At 35.7% G+C, this 18,233-nt stretch overlaps 2 protein-coding genes across 2 annotated transcripts in view; one reads left to right on the top strand and one right to left on the bottom strand.

The window, feature by feature from the left end:
- The window catches only part of LOC110105042 (nascent polypeptide-associated complex subunit alpha-like protein 1), a 19,803-nt gene extending 14,251 nt beyond the window's left edge, over positions 1 to 5,552 (top strand). Inside the window, exons 3-4 of the mRNA XM_020834396.2 lie at positions 4,278 to 4,408; positions 4,891 to 5,552. Coding sequence (XP_020690055.1) covers positions 4,278 to 4,408; positions 4,891 to 5,223 — 464 coding nt within the window. The 3' untranslated portion in view covers positions 5,224 to 5,552. The remainder of the gene's footprint in view (positions 1 to 4,277; positions 4,409 to 4,890) is intronic.
- Positions 5,553 to 9,876: 4,324 nt separating this feature from the next.
- LOC110105030 (probable E3 ubiquitin-protein ligase RHC1A) lies at positions 9,877 to 14,658 on the bottom strand. Its single transcript, XM_020834379.2, has 2 exons — positions 14,524 to 14,658; positions 9,877 to 11,067 (listed from the first exon to the last, which is right to left on the bottom strand). Exon 2 carries the CDS (start codon positions 10,963 to 10,965, stop codon positions 10,144 to 10,146), a length of 822 nt encoding a protein of 273 aa, XP_020690038.1. The 5' UTR covers positions 10,966 to 11,067; positions 14,524 to 14,658; the 3' UTR covers positions 9,877 to 10,143.
- Positions 14,659 to 18,233: the final 3,575 nt, after the last annotated feature.

The following is an 18,233-nucleotide window of genomic DNA, read 5'->3' as shown; positions in this document are numbered from 1 at the left end:
TTGCATGAAGCTCCAACAGTGTTTACAATTCTTGAAGTCATCTCAAATAAATGTTTTACTTGCCAATGATTTTTTGCAACTGCCACCAAACATAATTGGAGTTGATGTGCAAAACAATGAATGTAGAATGCTTGAGGATTATCTTTTAGAATAAGTGCTTTCAAACCATTGAACTCCCCTCGCATATTTGATGCTCTATCATAACCTTGTCCCCTTATTCTGTGCAAACTTAAAGAATGTTTTGCAAGAAGTGCTTCAACTGCTGCCTTGAGTGTTATTGCATTTGTTGAAGTAACATGAGTAACACCTATGAATCTCTCAATTACTTGGCCCAACTTATCTACGTATCTCACCGCAATAGCTAGTTGTTCTTTTGTAGACACATCACGAGATTCATCTACTAGAATGGTTAAGTTAATCAATTTTAACTTTGCATTTACATTTTCAAATATAACATTTCTAACTTCTTCATTATGATTTGCAAGAATCTGAAATAATTCTACATAATTCCCTTGATTATTGGAGCTAGAAGATTCATCATGCCCACGAAATGATAGGCCTTGGCGAATAAGAAATCATACACAATCAACAGCTGCAGTTAGCATAGTGCGATATTCTTTTTTTTGCTTCTCTTCTTTGCTCAACCATAAAGCAGGAATACTATGCTCTTGAAGCTTCATTAAAGCCTCACATTTATGTCTTGCCTTGTTGTGTGCACTGTTGTCATCTCCAACATGACTTAAAAGCTTCTCTTTTCTCTTCCAATTCTTAAATCTCTCACCAGCAAATGTATCTCCACCGCCTTTGTTAGTATTAACTTGCTGTTGAGGTTTAAATAAATAGCAATAAAGGCAAAATACTGCATCTTTCTGAATACTATATTCCATCCAATCAGGAAAGTCTTCAAACCATTTTGAATTAAATCTACGTGCAATGTTCCCTATTGTTGTTTGAGGGAATTGATGATTTTTGGGTTGATGCGGACCCTTCAATAAATAAGCTCTTCGAACTCTATCAAGATCATTTACATCATAACTCCAGATGGATGGTCGAAGACCAGGATCAGCAGGTAGATTGTCAATATAAATCTCGACATGTTCTTTTCTCTTCAAGAATCTTTCCATTTCTCAAAAGGCTAACAATGAGCAATCTAAATTAGCTAACATTGTTACTCTAATAAAAAAAGATAATACAAAATTAATATAGAATTTGAAAAATTTATTCACATTATAATTGAGACACAAACTCAAATCTTTCTCAATTTTATTTGTTTAGTACCTAATTTTTCTATAGTTAAAGCTCAGAAATTGTTACAGAAATTTCAATCTACTTAAGATCTCTCTATGTCTAAAACTACATAAATTTCAGAAATTCTCTATGGTTAAAGCTACAGAAATTTCAGAAATTGTTAACGAAACTTAAATCATAGTGTTTGGCTGTTTGCTTGTTTGCTACAGAAATTATTAAAAGTTACAGAAATTTCGATCTACTCACTGCTCAGACCAAGCACCTAGAAAAAGAACATTTAAGAAATGTCTTCAAACAATCAAACCTCAAGCAAACAAAGATTAGAGAAGCTAATATTCCAAAACAAGCACAAATTGTTGTCAGAGAAGCCTTAAACTGTTGAATAAGCAAGTCTAAACAAACCAAGGAAAAAAACGTGTTAAACTTTGAGCAGAAATTAACGTGTTAAGCGCTTTTCTTTGAAGGTGTTAATGATGGTAATGGTATTTATAAGCAAATCTCACAAAAAATCACAAAAAAAAACTTCTTCTCTAGAGTTTGACTGAAATTTCAAAACTTACCTTCAACGATTTGCGAACTGGGAACTGCCGAACTGGGAAGAGAGGCCAGCGGGCGGGCCAGCGACTGCGATGGCTCCGTGAGGACCTTGCGAACAGGGAACAGACGGAAAACAGGGCTTCGGCCGTCCAGCGTCCGGCGAACTCTTCAAGAAGGAAAGGTGGGCTGCGGTGCTTCGTGAGGTCCTTGCGAACAGCCGAACAGTGATTGAGCAGAAATTAACGAGCAGAAATTAAACTTACCTTCAGCGATTTGAGAACTGGGAACTGCCGAACTGGGAAGAGAGGCCAGCGGGCGGGCCAGCGGCTGCGATGGCTCCGTGAGGACCTTGCGAACAGGGAACAGACGGAAAACAGGGCTTCGGCCGTCCAGCGTCCGGCGAACTCTTCAAGAAGGCAAGGCGGGCTGCGGTGCTTCGTGAGGTCCTTGCGAACAGCCGAACAGTGAATAGGCGGAAAGAAAAAAATTTGGGCAAACATGTCCCGCTGTTTTAATTTAGGGCAAACAAATTTTTGTGAGGGGGGGCAAAATACCGAAATACCCCCTCCACTATAGTATATATATATTTTTTTAGGGTGGGCATTTGCCCACCCTTAGCATAACTGGGGTCCGCCCATGACTCTCCCATGAATCCTAGACGCTGCTAGGAAGCTCTCCAAAATAAAACTATAGCAAACACAAATTATCTCATGCCCTAAACCTAGACAAAACTTTCTCTTAAATAGCTCTAGCACAAAAAAAAAAAAAGCCCTAGCCTTTTATGTAGGAAAGCTTTTCTTTTGCTTGGCAAAAAATATAGGGTCCCCTATATTTTTTTTGCCTGCATCACCAACATATACATAATTTAGGAAATCTTTCTAAACAATTAAAATATTCTTAAATACAATAAACATAATTAGAAAATCTTCCTAAACGGCTCCCCTTGACTTCACCTCCTTTCATAATACATGATGGCTCTCATGGGCCCCACAAGGCTAGCCGAACCCTCCCCTGGGCTCCCTTCCTAATTAGGAGGGTCTTGTGGAGATTGGACAAGGAAGATTACTTTGAATTTTGAATGAGAATTTGATTTTGGAGAAAGAGTGAGAAGGGGGGGAGGGGCGCAGATTTGTTGGGTTGGTTTTGAGGGTTTGGTAATGTTAAGGCTTGGATAGCCTTTGAGAGTCTTCAAAAGAGAGTACATCCATTGTGGAGGCGTACATCTTGAGAATGAAAAATCCGATATACGTACCATTTAGAATTGAGGGATTTACATGCTTACGACTAAAATCTTATGCATTCATATATTTAACACTTAGATATTTATGTTTACTTATATATAACATTCTAGCTTCTGAATGACATGAAAATATATGCATGAACTTCCGATATTGCTAATATTAGTGCTATTTTTTATATCATTTGAAGATTAGGGTATTATATTAATACATATGTTAAATGTGAAATAATAAGAATTTAATGGTATTTGTGTAATTCTCCCTTAAGAATTTCATGGAATCCTTGAAATTGATTGTCATCATAGTGTAGATAAACATCTAGTTGTGTTATCAATGGCAGCTCCTAGGATCTCTGATAACAGGTGTTGTAGAGTTGCAATGGAAGATACGAGTCAAGCCTCAAAGAGGTTGAGGAACCGAGGAGGGAGGAAGGAAAAATATGAAACTTCGTATATAAAATAAGAGGAGATGGAAACCGTGCAATGCATCATATCATTCAATAATCATAATCTAATTATTTCACCTAACTTGGAAGCTTTATTTATGATTGGTCCTACAATATAATAATAAATAATCGAACATAGCCTAAGGTATGATCAAATTGCCTATGATAGTTAAAATAAAGGCAAGTAAAGTGTAAATATGAGTTAAAAGAAAATACAGTGATACTTAAATGCTATGACATTATGACATGACACTAACATTTTTTTTCCCGCATCATATAGCATATAATTTTGTTTTTGTCCATGCATACCAAATTGATTTTAGTTGACTAGAATTAATTTTAAGGAAGCCACTCTCTAGAAGAGGTAAATTGATTTATATTCTATTTATTTAAAATTCAAACAAGAAAGCCCCTCAACATCAACTTTTTTTTCGACAAATAAATAAAACCAACATATTGATATTTCAACTTCTACTAAGCTGAACTTTTGTTTTCCCGTTTTTATGAAAAACGAGTATTTAATTATCAGTTATTGATATCAGCGGTGATCAGCTTACTGGCATGTTTAAATTTGCGTCCTGAAACGCCAGTGATCAATTTACTCTTTATGAAGTAGCTTATTTTATCAAATGAAAAATGACAGACCTCGGGGCTTATTTTAATTGTCTTTGGATTATCAACTAACTGGTATGCATGGAATCCTTTATCATTTAACCGTGCTGAAAATCTTCAGTAAACTGTAGCTCAACTCCATCGCTGCACAGAATCATTTTTTTAAATATCCTATTTCTGTTTCAAAATAAATTCAGGTGCAGGAGGTGATGCAAGTGGTAGGTCTAAGCAGAGCAGAAGTGAAAAAAAGAGCAGAAAGGCCATGCTGAAGCTCGGAATGAAGCCAATCACTGGTGTTAGCCGTGTTACAGTAAAGAAAAGCAAGAACGTGAGCTCACTCTACCCAATTTTTCATTGCTCTTATCATCATTTGAAGTTAGGGGTGTCAATTTCGGGTCACGGGTCGGGTCTACCCGAAACTGACACGGCACTATTCGTGTCAACACGAACCCGACCCATTTTTTTTGTAAATGGGTCGATTTTCTAAACCCGAACCTGACCCGCTTCGGGTCCGGGTCAACCCAACACAACCCGAATGACTCGGTGCCAACAAAAAATTGCTAGTTTTCGGGTCCAAAACGGGTCAATCTCCGCTTTTCGGGTAAAAACTGGTCAATCTCGAATTGCCGGGTAAAAAACGGGTCAATCTCGGGTTAATTTTGGGTCAAAGGGTCAATCCGAACCCGACCCGATTTTTGAAAAGGGTCGAATTGTTGAACCTGAACCCGACCCATTTCGGTTTTGGGTTGACCCTAACCCAAAATGATTCATTTGCTTCTTTGCTTACAAATATATTCCTTTTCCTTTCAGATACTCTTCGTGATTTCAAAGCCAGATGTATTTAAGAGCCCAAATTCAGATACATATGTCATATTCGGGGAAGCGAAGATCGAAGACCTGAGCTCTCAATTGCAAACCCAGGCTGCTGAGCAATTCAAGGCCCCTGATCTGAGCCATGTGATAAGCAAGCCGGAGACATCTACCATTGCTCAAGACGACGAAGAAGTCGATGAGACTGGTGTGGAGCCAAAGGACATTGAGCTTGTGATGACTCAGGCTAGTGTTTCAAGGGCAAAAGCTGTGAAGGCTCTTAAAGCCGCCGATGGTGATATTGTTACTGCAATCATGGAGTTGACCAACTAAATCCAGATTGAACATCTGGATTTGGTTTTTCTTTTATTGTTGATGCACTTTTTGTCATGGATTTCAGATTTCTTCCTTGATTACTTCTACATTCCCTGTTCTTCATCTTTCAGCCGTAAACTTACTTTAATATTATGGTACTCATCTTTGTAAACTGCTTTTCGTTGATTGTTTCTTGGAGAGATTTTATCAAGGCTGCATTTGTCATGTTTTCTTGTTGCAGAATGAAAAATGTCTTTCAGATGTTCAGACCTGGAAGAATATTTGACGTTTTTGCCTTCATAAAATGTAGGAATTTCAAAATGCATGAAAACTGAAGAATTAGTGTATTTGATATAGCGCAGCTGTTTCTTTGCTTTCTCCTGTGTTATTTTTCTTTTTTGCGTAGTTTGTAAAAATATTTGCCGTATAAGCCTACAAATGAAGGCTTCATTTGAGATAGTTTTTTGCTTTACTTTTTTTTGAAAAATTTGTTTTAAAATCTGCTCTAAAAATAGCAAGAAAATTATCCCAAACAGTTAAATTTTTATTCAGCTTTTTTGTTCCAAGTAATTTGTGACTCCACTCATTATTTGCAGTGTTATGCGTGTATATGAAGCTAAATTTGGAGTTCAATAATATTTGAATGTTTTTTTTTCTTAGGAAAGTGTATAGGTTATTCAATTTTTGAAGTAGTTTGCATTAATGTACTGAAGTACTTCACTTGAATTTTTTGTTTAATTTTATAGGATGTGATATTTATAAACTTCAAAAAAAAAAAAAAAAAAAAAAAATCTGTTCAACTTTGGATTTTAAAATTTGATATAAATTTTAGAGCGTAAAATGCTCTAGTATTTTGGTAAAAAATTAAAATTATTTGAATTTCAAAATGTTAGCAAATTTATTATTGAAAAAAATGTGGTGATGAACAAAAATAATAATCAAATCAGATTGGTTAGAGTCTAAGTAGGTTTAAATTATATACAAAAGCCTAATTAGAAATTTCTCGAGGGGTGATGGGGGCGTTTGAGTAACCTAAAGAATTATAAAAATAATTTAGAGCTTTATTAATCCCTAAACAATGCTTAGATTTTTTTTTAATATAAAAATTATAAAAACCCATTTAATATACGTAAATATACGTCTGAATAAAGTAATATAATGATAAAGTAGAGTATTGATTTCACGAAGAAGAATATTTACTTGCAAATACTAGTACTATTTACTTCAATTACAACAATTATCATACTCAATAAAAATAAGTTTTGTTGGATATTCAATCACTTAATTTAAAATAAAAAAATAATTAAATGGAACACTATTGGGATTAATTGTTTTGGATTGATGGAATATAAATATAATATGTTTTATGATGATTCTCTTTTATATTGATGACATTCAGAGTATATGCATCACAAACTGCTCAGTCAAGAGTGAAGAGATAAATGATACATTAAACTTTTTTAATCTTAATATCAGTTTAAACTCCCATAGTCTGTCACCATTTAAAAATTTTAAAAGAGTAAGTAAAGCGTGTACTATTAAAACCTCCTCATGACAATTCATCTCTATAAATTTGATACATAATAACTATCATGCCTATGCTTGCATCATACAAATCCAACATACCTGGTTGTGCCTGCTTTTTTATTCATAGGCTTTTTTTTTTATATATTTTTTTAATTCATAGGCTTCATATTAAACATGATATTAACTATACATATGACTATTATGTATATTAAATGAAGACATGGTATATTAAAAATATCATGAAATTATTGATGAAGAAAACTTATTAGTACTCCATATTTCATTTACACAATCAATCCAAAACTAAAGAATTTAACCAGGCATGAAGAACAAGTGAAGCATATTTATTTTCATTAATTGCACAATAGAAAAAAGTACCGAAGAAAAGATATCACAAGATGTGTTCAATGTGAACCCCTCTACTCTCTTGGAACTTACAAAATTGTTTCCAGAATATAAGTCAAATACTCTAATGTAATGTAACTAGTACTTCTCCAAATTCCATTATTTGTCATACGTACAAAAAAATTAAAGAAGCACTATAAAAATTGAAGTTAAACAAGTGAATGAACTCCTCTACTAACATTACAAATAGACTATTTATAGAAAAACTTAGAAAATGAATTCTGGTGCTACGGCGTTCGAGACACTTGCGCCACGTCGCCCATAAAATGAACTAACGCGGCAGTGCTGAAGGGTTTCCTCCACTATGTTGCTTGCTGATACAGACCCACTGTTTAATGAATCGATGCATTGCTTAGCTGGCAGATTGTGATCTGAAAAGTTACAACTGTAGCGTCGTGGCGTTGCTAACGGTTGAGCACCACAATGTCCACGTGGCACTTCCTTGACTTAGTGGCGCTGTAGCGCTGTGCAGACACAGACTGGGCTTGGGTGTAGGAAAACAAAAGAGTGAAAGTTTTGTTTCGTTGTCATTTTAACAATGTGAATGTGAGCGAGATCGAGGCGAATCTGCGCACACGAGGATAGGTCAATGACAATGGCGCCATTTATAGGGGATGGGGCGACTGTAGCATGCAGCTGATACAAACAAGATTTACGCAGGATTTGAGCAAGTATTTTTTATCATATATTTTTTATTTTTGCTCTCATGAGGAGGTAGCATGATTATAGTATTAACAATTAGCCATCATTGTTTACATGCAAATACTACATTTATCATATATCAGTCATATCATTTTATCTATATAATTCAATATCATGTGTGAAAAGCAATAATTTATGAAATACATAAAAATCTGTACAATATGCATTAATTTCATAAAATCACAACTATCAATTTACCCAATGAAATTCAATAATATTATTATCAAAATATTCATGATGACGATATCTACCATATATAAAAAGTTATATGTAAAAGTTTAATAAATCAGAAAAAAATTCATTTGTATCGATTCAGGGGAAATTAAATTCATTAAACATAAAATCATTGAAAAACCAAGGTAGGTTTCAAGTTATTTGGCACGGTCAGAAGAAATCTCGTAACATAACTGATGGATGAAAATGCCCCGGGCAACGTTCTCCCTCCTATCACTCCCTTTCCTCTCCTTTCTTCCCCAACAAGGCATGCAAGAATGGGGAAATGGCTGGGATGATAGCTTATGTTAAATGGATTAAGATATTTTATTATTATAAAAATCAATATTTTTGATATAGTATTAGCGTCGTTTCTCCTAGGGAATATGAAAATAGTGCCACGACGCTAAACTACTTAGCGTCGTTGCTCCTAGTTAATCTTTCGGATTCTCCCAAAGTATCCTCACCCAAGACCCAACGTCATGGTTGAGCTGCCCAGCGCCGTAGTGCTCACACAAAATATTTTTTTCTTCAAAAAAACCCAAGAGCTCAACTCCGAGATGCCGCCAACCTAGCACCACAATGATCACAAAGAAATTTTTTAAATATGAAATTTGGGCTATTATTCTTGGACTATATGGTAGTACATGACAAGGCTGACAAAGCTAAGAAGCATATGAATGATGTGTGTGCAATGCTTTCATTTTATTATCTCCCGTAAGATGAAGCCTAATTTATATGAAGACTCACTAGGCTATGTCAAGATGTGCATCAACTAATATTTGATACTAATGGACTTACATTTATGCTCCATAATGATGATCCAAATGCCTAGCTCCCATATACACCGAAATATTTGATCTTGCATATTTAATGTAGAAATATTATAGGATCTAACATCATAACAAAATAATCCTAGCACATTACATCACATCACAAGTATGTATATATAAACTAGCAAAGCATAAAATGAAGGAGCTAAAATAGGTGGAAAAAGACAGCCCTGATCATAAATTACCAGTCTAGATGGTCTGTAGCGACATAACAACACAAGACATCTTTTAAAGCCCACAAGGATGTCATGTCTCTACTCCTTTTGTTCCTAAGATGTATAAGTTTGTTGATGAAGGTCCTTTTGAGTTATTGGAAAATCACATTCATATAATGAAAAAGTCTCAAAATGAGATCCTTTAGCTTTTGTGTGAGATAAATAGATAAATTCACTGCAAAAAAAGGCACAAATGAAGATGACACAAAAATTTCTCTAAAATTGTATTCCGGAGTAAAATGCAACAGCCAAATAGCCAAACAAACCAAAATCCAACAAATATGTGCTAACAGAAGCAAGTCGGAATGGTTAAAGAATTCGAAGATTAGGAGGCTTCATCCCAGAAAGTAAAAAATGGCGAACACATTAACAAGTGTGTATATAAGGCCTAGTAATAACCAAATCTAATTATACAAAATTTTTGTTCTACCAGAAATAACAAAAAATGGAGGGGAAGATCGATGAAATGCCTTAATGGAATTTTGAAAAATTTGCGCAAAAGAATGAGGACAAAAGAAAAATATATATTGCCCAAAAAGAAATGGAGATGAAGATGGATAAAATACCTTAAAGATAATTTAAAAATATCAAGTTTCCATCTTGGGAGGAAAATTTTGGTGAAAAACAAAAATGAGAAGACTAAAGAAAACTATCTTATTTTTAAAACAATCAGAGGAGTTTCTCAAAACAAGAACAAAAAGATGAATAAAAGTCAACTTAAACATCTTATATGAAATTCCCGATCGTTATATACCAAAATTCAACCTTTGTTTTATTTTCTCTATTGGCAACATTAGTGTGATAATTTAGACTTTATAAAAGATCCAAAATCAGACGCAACATCCAACAGTGGAACACTGAATAAAAGTTGCATATTTAAAATTTCAACCACTCTCATTCCAAAAGAATTCTGATGCCAAAATAAGTTCAAAGAAACTGGAAAAGGAAATTAATAAAGAAAAAGCAATGTTCTACTAATTGAAAAACCGCCCAGGATAACTCATCTGGTGTGTTTCTTGACCAGTAGAAATAAAACTAAGCTCTTATGACTCTTGTTGGCTAGAACTAGATGTAGAATTTGAAGAGCGAAAAGGCCACAAGAATGAGAAAGGATTCCTCCTTCCTTGATTTGTCCCTCTACCCTCCCTAGCACCAGAATCATTGCTATTATCACTTTGTCTTCCATATAATGGTAGTTCTTGGCGGCAGACAGGGCAAGAATTGTGCTGTGTTAGCCAAGGAATGATGCAATCTGAGTGGTATAAGTGTTTACATGGCATTTCTCGTGCCTCAGATCCCAACTCAAACCTTTCTTTACATACAGCACAGTGAGAATCACCTCGAAGGTGCCTCCGACTGATCTTGACTGAAGGCATGGCATGAATTGATGATCTTGAAGCAGGTGGAGGACCTAGGTGAGCATTTTGTGTCAATTGTTCAATCAAATCCTGCAGCCCTGGCCCCATGAAGTAGTCTGTAATGGTGGCCCTTCCTATCTCTATGCCAGAGCCACCATTGAGGAGAGCCTCAAGCCCTCCATCCTCTGAAACTTGGCCACGAAATAGCAGCCATGGAGATCCTATTCCACCACTCAATACCATATCAGGCCCATTATGCAAGTTGATACCTTCACCCATCCTTGCCATCCTTTGCCTCATCATGGTGGAAATGGCATCAAAAAGTTGAAAGCGAGGATCAAGATAGTTACTAGGATCCATTTCCGAAAAATTGTTCATGTTGTCACCCATGTCATTGAGTTCTTGCACAAAGCCTCCATTACAATTGCGGCAAAGCTTGTCCCTTCCATGAGGTCGAACTGCTAGCATACATCTGTAGCACCAGTGCGTGTTCGAACCACTTGACATGGTTTACCAATGAATAGCTCTTCACAATCAACAACACAAAGCACCACCTACACCTTGTAATGTATTTGAAGTCCAAATAAGTATTTCTTCCAAATTAAAACTCTGTAGTGAAAGAAGCAGAAACAAAGCTCAGTGAAAGCATTAAAAAAAACCAAGAAATTTCAGAAGTTGTTGAACAAGTTAATGATGGATGAAGCTCTCAGAGAATGACTCACCTCATCAACTTATCAAGAAATTGTTTGCCACTATACCAATTTTAAACTTAGGGGTCATTGTGTTGCTTGAAAGTATTAAACATGTTTTGAAAAAAGGTGAAATGTAGATCCAACATTTAATTTACTATTTTTACAAGTAAAAATTCATTTTAAACTCTACAAACCCCTCTCAAATGAAGTCATTTTAATTTCACACAATCAAGGGTTGTTTGATATCAAGATTTATCTCGCTTTTAGTGTGTATTTAAAGCCAAATTCAACCAAGTTTATTTTGAATCATTCTTAAGTTTTGGATTTCATAAATCTAGTTGCTGTTTGGTATCCTGTTTTAGGCAGTTTAAAGCAACACTTTGCGTAAATCCTGTAATCTTTTTTTCAGCCCCATTATTAGTTAAATCCCACCATTCACATGATTTAATGGATATCTCGCTCTAACATAAATCATAACCTTGAAACAAACAGCTAAACATTTTATCAGGACAAAACAAAATTTAACAATTGTCATGTCAAATATTTTTCATATTTTAATCTACTTTTTTTTTTCTCCTTTTTATTCAAAAAAAAATTTCTTATTTTAATCCTCTAAAGATTTACTAAATTTGGATTTACAGGATTTCGTAAATCCTACTTGAGTTAAATATTACTTGTATACAAACAGCCCATAAATCCTACTTTGGATAAATCTTACTTGTCGCTAGGGGTGTCAATATTTGACACGACACAAAAACCCGACCCGGACCCGACCCGAAAAATTCGGGTTGAACCCGACCCGATTTCAAAATGGATCGGGTTCGGGTTCCAGAAATCGATCCGTTTAAAAAACGGGTCGGGTTCGGGTTGACTCGGCGGGTTGCCGGGTCAACCCGCCAACCCGTTTAACTTAAAAAATTTTCAAATTTCCCGCCTCTGCCCGCTGCCCGCCGTGCTGCCCGCGCTGCCCCAGCGCTCGCGCGCTGCCCGATCCTCTGCCTCATCAAGATGGAAATGGCATCAAAAAGTCGAAAGCGAGGATCAAGATAGTTATTAGGATCCATTTCCGAAAAATTGTTCATGTTGTCATCCATGTCATTGAGTTCTTGCACAAAGCCTCCATTACAATTGCGGCAAAGCTTGTCCCTTCCATGAGGTCGAACTGCTCGCATACATCTGTAGCACCAGTGTGTGTTCGTACCACTTGACATGGTTTCCCAATGAATAGCTCTTCACAATCAACAACACAAAGCACCACCTACACCTTGTAATGTATTTGAAGTCCGACTAAGTATTTCTTCCGAATTAAAACTCTGTAGTGAAAGAAGCAGAAACAAAACTCAGTGAAAGCATTAAAGAAAAACCAAGAAATTTCAGAAGTCGTTGAACAAGTCAATGGTGGATGAAGCTCTCAGAGAATGACTCACCTCATCAACTTATTAAGAAATTGTTTGCCACTGTTAGATATTGGTCATAGATTTAGGTTGTTTCTTGTATGGCTTGTACAACCATTAGTGTAACTTTCTATGTTGCTATTTTTTGCTTATAAATAGGAGCTTTAGGTTGTAATAGATGGAATGGTTAAGGAATAAAGAACTTGTGTTCTGCTATCTCCCTCTTCCCTTCCCTCTCTCCCTCCTCTCTCAAGATCAAGAAGAGGAAGTGATTCTTCCTCTCATCTAAGATCCTCACATCTGATTTCAGAGCATGGTGGATGAAACTAAGCTAGGTGGAGGTGGAGGGAGGTTTTCTTGTCTAAGAAAAACAATTCAAGAAAAGAAGAGGAGGCAGTTCTTTCGCTCTGAGGAAAAGGGATTCTTCATGTATTCTGAATTGGGTTGCTTGAAAGTATGAAACATGTTTTGAAAAAAGGTGAAATGTAGATCCAACATTTAATTTACTATTTTTAAAAGTAAAAGTTTATTTTGAACTCTACAAACCCCTCTCAAATGAAATCATTTTAATTTCACACAATAAAGGGTTGTTTGATGTGAAGATTTATCTCACTTTTAGTGTGTATTTAAAGCCAAATTCAACCAATTTTTTTTTGAATCTTTCTTAAGTTTTGGATTTCACAAATCTAGATGTTGTTTGGTATCATCCTGTTTTAGGCAGTTTAAAGCAACATTTAGCTTAAATCCTGTAATCTTTTTTTCAGCCCCATTATTAGTTAAATCCACCATTCACATGGTTTAATGGATATCTCGCTCTAACATAAATCATAACCTTGAAACAAACAGCTAAACATTTTATCAGGACAAAACAAAATTTAACAATTGTCATGTCAAATAGTTTTCATATTTTAATCCTCTCAAGATTCACTAAATTTGGATTTACAGGATTTCATAAATCCTACTTGAGTTAAATATTACTTGTATACAAACAGCCCCTAAATCCTACTTTGGATAAATCTTACTTGTCGCCAAACATCCTCATAAGATTTGACCTAAATCCCGAAATTAGTAAATTCTACCAAATTAAGGGATTTAAGCTACGTTTGGAATGGCTTTTTTATTGCTTCTTAAAGCAAATTTTTAATACAAAAATTTAATTTTTGTTCTAGAAAGTTGTTTTAGGAAGCAATAAGAAAGCCTGACCTAAACGAAGCGTTAATAAAGGTCTAAGATTTAAGGATTCAGTAAATCCTCATACATCCAAACAGTTATTAGGATTAAAAGCCATTGAAAACCAAAGAGTTTTCAAAAGTTAACACTCCAATGATTAACCAATTTCGGATAAACAGGATTTACTAAGTCCTATTTTGCTTAAATCATACTTGATAATGAGTGAAAACGAAATAATTATTTTTAAAGATATATTATCTATCTAGAAGCAACCAAATGATCCCTTCTATAGTTTACAGAGAAACTGCCAAGATGCTGAAAGTGATACAGATAAAGTCATGCCTTTTGCTACAGTACTTACAGTATTGTGATGAAAGATTAACTTTGACGCCAAATCCCTCAAAATAAAGAGAAAAAAGCGATCCAAAAAGAAAACAAAAATCAAAAGAAATACAAACAACTACATGCTTAGCTAAGAGCAAAACGAGTTCGCAACTTCTAAAATTAATAAATAAATAAATACACCATGTAGAACACATGAAGTGAGCAGATCTGCCTTCAGAATTACTTATCAACGCAAAGTCCTTACGGAGAAATAATTCGTCAATTCAAAACAAAACGTGAGCAAATCATAATAAAATCTAACATGGGAGGCAATCCACCGCGAATGCTAACTTCTGATTACAAAGCAGCAAAATGAGAGTGAGATAGCTGTAGAAAATACAAGGAAATTGGGCAAATCAAGCTTCTAAACCTTGTTTGACACAAAGAAAACTCGATCTTTTGGTATTGGGATCAGAAGAATATACCTTCAAGAAAAGCTAAGAGATAATTAAGCAGCAGTAAGCTTCCAATAGCGATCTCTTATGGAAGGCGAGAAGCTCGCAAGGGGAGGAAGAAAAAGACGACAAAGAGTGAGCCCGGTGAAGGAGTGGGATCGAAGAGATAAAGGAGAAAGTTCTTAAATGAGAAATCAATTGGCTTGGGCTCATTCCATGCCAATTATTATTATTATTCTTATTATTATTATTTTTAGAAATTGAGCATCGCATCTAGTATTTTCGTTAAATTTCCCCAAAAAAAGTATTTTCGTTAAAAAAATACAACATGATTATTATAATTTTTATATAGAAAGAGCTACCAAGAGGTACAAAAATAAAGCGTCAAAAATATTTTTATTACAATAGAATATTTAATAAAGATGGATGAAATATTTTAATAAGCTTTTCAATTATGATTTTGATAATTTACTTAATTTTAGTAACCTTAAGAGTTGTTTATAATTATAATAATAAATAAATTACTAATATTAATTAAATTAAATAAATGAAAATTATGCTACTAATTATTCAATTAAATTTCACTTAGACTAATTTATAATTTGGGCCCCTGTTTAGGGTTTGCTTTTCATCTTATTATTCTGCTTGATCGCTTTTCCTCGTCGCCATTTCTTCCTAGCTGCTTCGACTTCACGTGTTGTGCATGCTTCGAGCTCGCTCGCTACTTTCCCTCCTTTGAAACCATCAGATTGGAAGTCACAACGGGAGCTCACACGTCGCATGTTGCATAGGTAACCATCTTTGCCTCATCCTTCCTTAAAGACTTTCAAGACGTGAGCTAGCTCACTCGCAAGCTCTGTAATCTATAAACCCTAAATTTGTCGAACGATGAGATTTAGAAAATCCCATATTTATTATCACGACCCAACCCGACCGGGACGGATCCCGCTCGCATCGGGCCGCGACGGAACCTAAACTTGAAATCCAGGATCTAGTTTTGAAATTTGCTTCAAAACTTTCTTCCAAATATTACACAGACAGAAAAACACAGAGCTACTATAAACATCCAAACACAGAAAAGTTCATCTATCTTTTCTTTCATCAAAATAATCATATACAGATACAGTACTCGGCTTACGGACAGAAAGAACATATCAGAACAGAAAAGCCATGACTGTACAAAAATTAAAAGTATCAAGTACTTAATCACAGAACAGACTCTGAACTGCTAATCCACGACTTCCTTCCCTTTCCCAGAACCTGAAAACCATGCAGAAAATAAGGATGAGTTAACAGCTCAGCAAGACATCACTCACCAATCAAAATCCTTAGAAATCCACATCAGAAAAGTATCCGTACAGAATTCGAACAATCGTACAGAAATCGTACAACAAACAGAACAAATAACAGCTCAATAAGAAATCAAACATCATATACGAAAAACTGAAGTCATGTCGAATCAGAGTTTAGAATAGATATCAGAAAGCTTTCAAATCACAGAGCAGACAGAATCGTACAGAATAATCAGAATCGTACATAAATCAGAAATCAAATAATTCACAGAGCAGATTCAGATATCAGATTTCAGATGTCCCTGACACAAACAGAATCTCGACGGATTCTGGCCCCTTATGCCTCTCTTCCCTGACACAGACCTAATCTCAACGGATTCTGGCCTCTTATGTCTCCCGTTGTGCTTATAGCACCAAAACAGAACAGATATCAGAGGTTCCGGAACATTTTCAGATTTCAGAGCTCATTTCAGATTTCAGAATTCCCTGACCCAGACAACGGAATCACATAGGATTCCGGCCCCTTATAACTCCCTTCTGATAGCACAAACACATCAAATATTCAAATCATCTTATTGCAGAAAATTCAGAAATCGTACGAAAATTCAGCGGCATAACGGCAGTGTATGGAATTTACACAAAATTCACAGATTCAGAAATTTACCAAATTACCGCAAAACATTCACAACAACATTGTAAGACTTTCATTGTAATGACAAAATATTTTTCAACATCCTGATAATTTGCAGTACAATTAAAACACCGCAGAGTCCAAAATAACCGGTAAAAATCTTTCTGAAAATACTTAAAACGTGCACAATTATAATCTCAGAAACATACCAAAAGTTACGTGGCAAAACCTTTGTCAGACAAAAATAATACCTGAAATTCGCTAACGGAAACAAAATTCGGAACATAAAACACGTCAAAAATCTCATTTCTGAAAATTGAGAAAGGCAGAATGTGCCTTATCTTGAGTAGGTCAACTTTCCCAACTATGGCGACGGACGAAAACGGACGGAAGTCGCCCAAAAATTCACTTTTCCTCTTTTTCCTTCGTTTTTCTCTCTCTTCAAAATCGGCACTATTCAAATATTTAATACACAGGATCGTCCCGGACGATGTCCTATTCGTCCCGGGACGATCTCCCATATACACAGATCGTCCAGACGAAATTAAATGCCAATTTTTTCATCCCGGGACGAAACCCTCGGGTTGTTTCGTCCCGACTCTTCCATGTTCGTACAGACGAATAGACAGATTCTTCACAATTATGTACAGATCGTCCTGGATGATGTCCCTGATCGTCCCGGACGATCCTTGGAGAAACAGCCTTTACAATCTCCCCAACTTCAGAAAAATGTCATCCTCGACATTGCCAAACCAAAACTCTGCCAAAACAGATACGGATAGGACTGTCTCATGTCTGACTCCTCCCAAGTTGCTTCCCGAGCTGTTCTGTGCTTCCACTATACTTTAACCGTAGGAATCTGTTTACTTCTTAACTTACAAACATCATAAGCCAAAATCAACCCAGGTTCTTCTTCATACCTCAGATTCTCCTGAATCTCCACTTCATCAGCAGATAATTTCTTGTCAGAATCAGATATCCACTTTCTCAAGAGGATACATGAAAAATATTATGCACATCAGACAACTGATCAGATAACAATAATCTATAAGTAGATTTACCAATCCTTTCAAGGATTTCAAAAGGTCCAACATACCTTGGACTTAGCTTGCTCATTCTTCCAAATCTGCTAACACCTTTCATCGGACTGACTTTGACATATACAAAGTCATCAACCTGAAATTCCACGAATCTGTGCTTCTGATTGTAATACTTCTGTTGTCAATCTTGTGCAGCTTTTAATCTTTCTTTAATCAAGTTGATTTTCTTAACAGTTTCATCCACAAAGGTTGCACCCATTTCTTGTCTATCTCCTTCCTCAGTCAGAGTCAAAGGAGGAGTTCTACACTTTCGGCCATACAAAGCTTCGTAAGGTGTCATACCAATACTGGACTGAAAACTGTTATTATAAGCAAATTCGATCAAAGGAATATGATCTTCACAGCTTCCTCCAAAATCCAAAACACATAATCTCAGAAGATCTTCCAGTACCTGAATAGTCCTCTCAGACTGTCCGTCAGTCTGCGGATGAAAAGCCGTACTGAAATGTAACTTCGTACCCAATCCTTGCTGAATACCCTTCCAAAGTCTAGAAGTAAATCGTCTATCTCTATCAGATACAATCACCTTTGGCACACCGTGCAATCTGACGATTTCTTTCACATATACCTGTGCCAACTTATCCATCGGATCTGTCTGCCTGATCAGAAGAAAATGAGCAGACTTCATCAAGCGATCCACAATTACCCAGATGGCATCATGCCCTTGTCTTGATCGAGGAAAACCCATAGCAAAGTCCATCGTTACCTCCTCCCATT

The sequence above is a fragment of the Dendrobium catenatum genome, unplaced genomic scaffold, assembly GCF_001605985.2.
Source record: "Dendrobium catenatum unplaced genomic scaffold, ASM160598v2 fragScaff_scaffold_313, whole genome shotgun sequence".
Lineage (NCBI taxonomy): Eukaryota > Viridiplantae > Streptophyta > Magnoliopsida > Asparagales > Orchidaceae > Dendrobium > Dendrobium catenatum.
The sequence above is the reverse complement of the archived record's forward strand: the minus strand, read 5'-3'. Positions and strand labels throughout refer to the sequence as shown.

Excerpts from the sequence above, each read along its gene's own strand:
- LOC110105030 (XM_020834379.2), bottom strand. The coding sequence starts at position 10,965 with ATGTCAAGTGGTTCGAACACGCACTGGTGCTACAGATGTATGCTAGCA.